The 4,992-nt window shown below is 38.6% G+C and overlaps 1 protein-coding gene across 1 annotated transcript; it reads left to right on the top strand.

Annotated features, from left to right (window-relative positions):
• Nucleotides 1-1,885: 1,885 nt before the first annotated feature.
• Nucleotides 1,886-3,511, top strand: LOC131857162 (exocyst complex component EXO70A1-like). Its single transcript, XM_059209329.1, has 2 exons — nt 1,886-2,097; nt 2,173-3,511. Exons 1-2 carry the CDS (start codon nt 1,886-1,888, stop codon nt 3,509-3,511), a joined length of 1,551 nt encoding a protein of 516 aa, XP_059065312.1.
• Nucleotides 3,512-4,992: the final 1,481 nt, after the last annotated feature.

Here is a 4,992-nt window from a genome sequence, read left to right on the forward strand (position 1 = left end):
CATCCATAGCATCCATACCATGCCCAAATATTGACACCCATAGTCCCTCATCTATCACATTATCTGAATCTCATCACTTGTTGTGTAGTGGAGAGCAATCCACATCCCTCATCCTAAGGAGGAAATCAAGTGGAGAATCTAGGGTGCATTTCCACTTCCCGCTCAATTGGAGGAGGTGAGGACAAGGTATAATAGATTCATTGTTTTTTTTTTTAATTCTTTTGTTGTATTTTATTTATTAATATATGCAATTAATCCTTTCCCCCTTTTTCTCTCTTCATTGTCAATTTTGGAGGCCCCTTGTAAAACAATCATATATGCCACTTATTTATTCCAACATAGACTATACTTGGCTAGAAATTCCAATTGTCAAGGTTGCATGAAGAATGGGAAGAACATTTGGAACTATCATTTTTTTGTAAACTATGATAGAAGATTAAAGTAAACTCATAATATTTAATATTTTTATATCAAGCACTAACGAAACGCTCAATCTTCAATGCATTAAAGGCATATGTATTACATTTCTATATGAAAAGAGGACAAGTAAGAAAAGAAAGGGTTTGTTATGCATGTTTTATTATGCTAATAAAAGTGTGTAGACATTTGGGATTGATATTCTTTATTCTAACTATGTACTTGTTTGATGTATTTTTCCCTTTCAGAATATGGTGATTTTATTTTCTTATCATTACATTTGTGCATTCAAGAAATACTATGTATTCCACATTATTCTTAAGAATAAAAAATATATGTCAAGAGATTATTGGTATTAATGATGTTAGCATTGGTTGGTTATGAAAATAATATAAATATTTTCCTCTATAGATTATTATTGATAGATTGAGAGCATGAAATATAGTGTGAAGTGAAAAAATAAAATAACTATATGCATATTAATTTTCAATACATTAAGAAGGTTCATATCTTATTCTATCTTAATATAATTGACCAAGTCCTTATATAATAGACAAAAACTAGAATTTCAATTACATGAAAACAATCAAGTATGAAATATTCTTATGTCAACCAAAACAAAATAGAAATCACAAATCATTTTTTTCCTTTAAACTTCTAAGAAATTGAACAATTACAATACTTCTAGAATGTTGTTTCAATACTTCTTAGGCACCATATATTACACATATATATATCTTTAATCGAGAAGTAAGGAAATAGGATAATTAAAAGAATCTTTTCTATTTTTAATTATTGTTTGTGTGCGGGCTCGGGGAAAGAAATACCTCAATTATTTTAGTCTAAGTCGTCCACACATTTGCAAGTCAAATTAAACAATATTAACATACACGTGGCTTAGCGTAGTAGGTGCTTCTTTATAATGTTAACAGAATGTATTTTATATGTGAATGGGATCTCTTAAGGGTTGATTTGGTGATCGCAGCTTCGAGAATGGTTACGAGACAATGACCTCCAAAGTCTACTCTACATCAAATTTGGAATAAACGGTCAAAAAGAACCCGGCGGCGAAGTCATACAATTGTATTATATTCGATATTCTACGCGTTAAACTTGGCCTAAATTCCATGGGATCTCTTCGCTTTTGAGTAAGAAGATTTCCTACCGTTTCATCACCGCTACCAAATTGCTTAACTACTGTCACTGTATTTGTGTTAATTTAGTTTAAATATCGAATACAATCAAGATTGACGGAATTGTAGGCAGAATTGTGATCAGTGCATAGCATATTGTAGAATATCTAAGTGCCTCCGACAACATGACCAGAGGCGCTCTTAGAATGCACCCGACTTTTAGAAACCCTGTTATTACAAACACATTAGAGAGCAATAATTTAGAAGATATGGAAGAAATGTTAGCCGCAGCAGAGATATTGATTTCCAAATAGGACACAAATAAAAGCAGCAAAATGCTCTTTCAGAGCAACGCAGAAGAAGTCCGTATGTACATGGACTCTGTCCAAAATCTTCAACGGCTCATGGAACATTTGTCCGCCGGCGGAACCAACGCTGCCCAACTCGTCCGTGCGCAGCGGCTGATGAAAATGTCGATGGCCCGTCTGCAGAACGAGTTTCACAAAATTCTGTTATCTAACAGCGAACCCATCGATCCAGATCGGGAGTCATCGGCCCGACCGTCCTCCTGTTCGAGCACAGAGGACAGCATCACATGCTCTGACGGTGACGACGACGGCAGCAGCCAATTCAGCTCCATCTGTTCGTCATCAGACAGAACATACGAATTCGACACGGTTCCGTTGGACGCCATGGCGGATCTACGGAATATAGCGCAGCGCATGGCGAAGAGTGGATACACGAGGGAATGCGTTCGAGTCTTCACTCTCACGAGAAAGTCCGTGGTGGAAGAGAGTTTATACAATCTGGGCGTGGAGAAGGTGAGGTTGAACGATGTTCGAAAAATGGAGTGGACAGTCCTGGATGACAAGATCAAGAAATGGATATACGCTGCCAAAATCAGTATCCGAATTCTGTTTGCCCGAGAGAAACGGCTGTGCGTCGATGTGTTTGGGGGACTTGACAAGATGAGAGATTCTTGTTTTGTTGAAATCAGCAAGGAGCCCGCAGAGAGGCTTCTTGCCTTTGCAGAGGCCGTGGCCGTTACCAGCCGGGCGCCCGAAAGAATGTTTAGGGTGCTCGACCTCTACGAAGCGCTCACCGATCTTAGGCCTCACATAGAACACACATTTTCTCAAGAAGCTTGCTTTAGCGTGCACGAGCAGGCTAAAAGGAACTTGGTGCAACTCAGCGAGGCGGCCCGGGGAATTTTGATGGAATTTGAGAAGGCAGTTCAGAAGGAGAAATCTAAGGTTCCCATTGCGGGCGGCAGTATTCATCCTCTCACCAGATACGTTATGAATTATCTCTCTTTTCTCTCCGATTACAGGGAAACTTTGGTAAGCATAATCACACATGCACCAGGGGAGCTACCGAAAGTCCTCCCCGACAATGAGATTACTGATTCCCCTGCCCCGCTGTCTGTCCACCTCGGATGGACCGTCTTCACCCTGCTGTGCAAGATCGACAAAAAATCTGATCTGTACAAAGACGTGGCCCTGTCGTATCTCTTTCTCATGAACAACGTTCACTACATAGTACAAAAAGTGAATGGATCTGAGCTTAAATACATTCTGGGAGATGGATGGGTGAGAAAACAGTGGAATAAAGTCAGGGAGTGCGCGGTTAAATATGAGAGAGCTGCGTGGATGAAAGTGTTGTCTTGTGTAACAGACGAGGAAGTTCCTCCGAATGGCGGATTTTTGAAAGAGAAATTAAAGGAGTTCAATTCAGCAATGGAAGAGATGAAGAGAAGGCATGGTGAATGGGTAATTCCTGACGTCAGCCTGCGAGAGAAATTAAGAGTTTCAATTACTGAGAAATTGATACCGTCATACGGTTCCTTTCTTAGCAGAATCAGAAGCCGGTTTGAAAGCGATATGTACATCAAATACACGCCTGAGGATGTGCAAGATTTTGTGTTGGATGTGTTTAAGGGCAGGCCCTTATCAGTTGACTGATTTATTTATTCCCTTTCGCTTCCGTTTTTTGTAATATTATGTTAAAATAAATTTGACAAGGAACTGTGACTTCTCACGTGAACGGGTAGCTTACATTTAAATAATTGAATTTCAAATCAAAACAAAGTGGAGGTTACGTAAGATTGATCACCTTTGAATTCTACGCCACCGATCCCCCCTTCCCCGAGCCGGCAAGCAATAATAATAATAAACAAATAGAGAAAGATGGTTTCTAATAGTCACACTTAATTATTTGTGGATTAAAATAACATTTTATAAGAAAAAGTATTTATAATATAGATTGATTTTAGTATTTAATAAATTTTGTTTTAGCTTATATATTATTAAAATTATCAATTGTTCAATCTAGTGTAAGATTAAGTTTATTAAATTTTAAAAGGTTAAATTGAAAGGACATTATAAAAGTTAAATAATATATGATTCTTAAATGTATATCTATATTTCACAACAAAACATATTCTATACTTTTACCTTATTCATAATCATTTATGAAGAAAAATGTTTAAATATTTTTTATAATCAATAAATAGTAAAAGCATTAATATCTCCAATCTATTGAATAAAGGGGTAAAAACTTTATTGAAAATCAAACACAAGAATTACAAAGAGAACCAGAGCCCCGAGGCCCTAGAAAAGAACCACCAAACTAGCCCCAGATCATCCAGCTTCATAACCATCCATGTCCTCAGTAAAAATCTTCTACAAGTCCTGACAGTAATCCGCAGAGAGATGCTCCCAACCTTCAACTTTCTAATCACTACCATGTTCTGAGGCCTACTTGGCCAAACAATCAACTGATCTATTCCATTCACGAGGGATGTGGATGAAAGACACCTGCTCCATTACAAAACTAATTTGGAGAATCTGCTGAACAATCCCTGCCAACTGCCACTGAATCCCACTCACCTTCTGCTCAGTCAACAAGTTAACAACAATTTGTGAATCCGATTCACAAATTACCTTCCTTCGTCACAAATCCCAAGCACACTCTAGGGCATAGAGAATCGCAAATCCCTCCATAAAATTATTAGACTGCCACCCTTTATGCAACGAAAAGAGGGAAACTACCTCCCCCATGCTATTCCTGCCAACTCCAGCAGGGCCTGGGTTACCCCTAGATGAGCCATCAGTGTTAATCTTGATAAACTCATCCTGAGGGGGTATCCACCTTCCCACCCTTTGCACCTTCTTCATAGCCCGTCTACCTCTCCTAACACAAGCTGAGGCAGGAGACAACTCTTGCAGACCAAACCTACTCACAATATCTGCCTCATTTCTACCCAGAGGAAAATTCACCTCACATTAGGCTTCTACTATCTCTCGGATCATAGCAATGACCCTATTCCAAACTTGTTGAACAAACAATCTGACCTCACGAAAGATCCTCTTGTTCCTCTTGAGCTAGATCTGCCACAGAATGAAGATGGGCCCAATATACTAGATAGTCTGGAGGAAGGAGG

Source organism: Cryptomeria japonica, chromosome 1, assembly GCF_030272615.1.
Source record: "Cryptomeria japonica chromosome 1, Sugi_1.0, whole genome shotgun sequence".
Taxonomy (NCBI): Eukaryota; Viridiplantae; Streptophyta; class Pinopsida; order Cupressales; family Cupressaceae; genus Cryptomeria; species Cryptomeria japonica.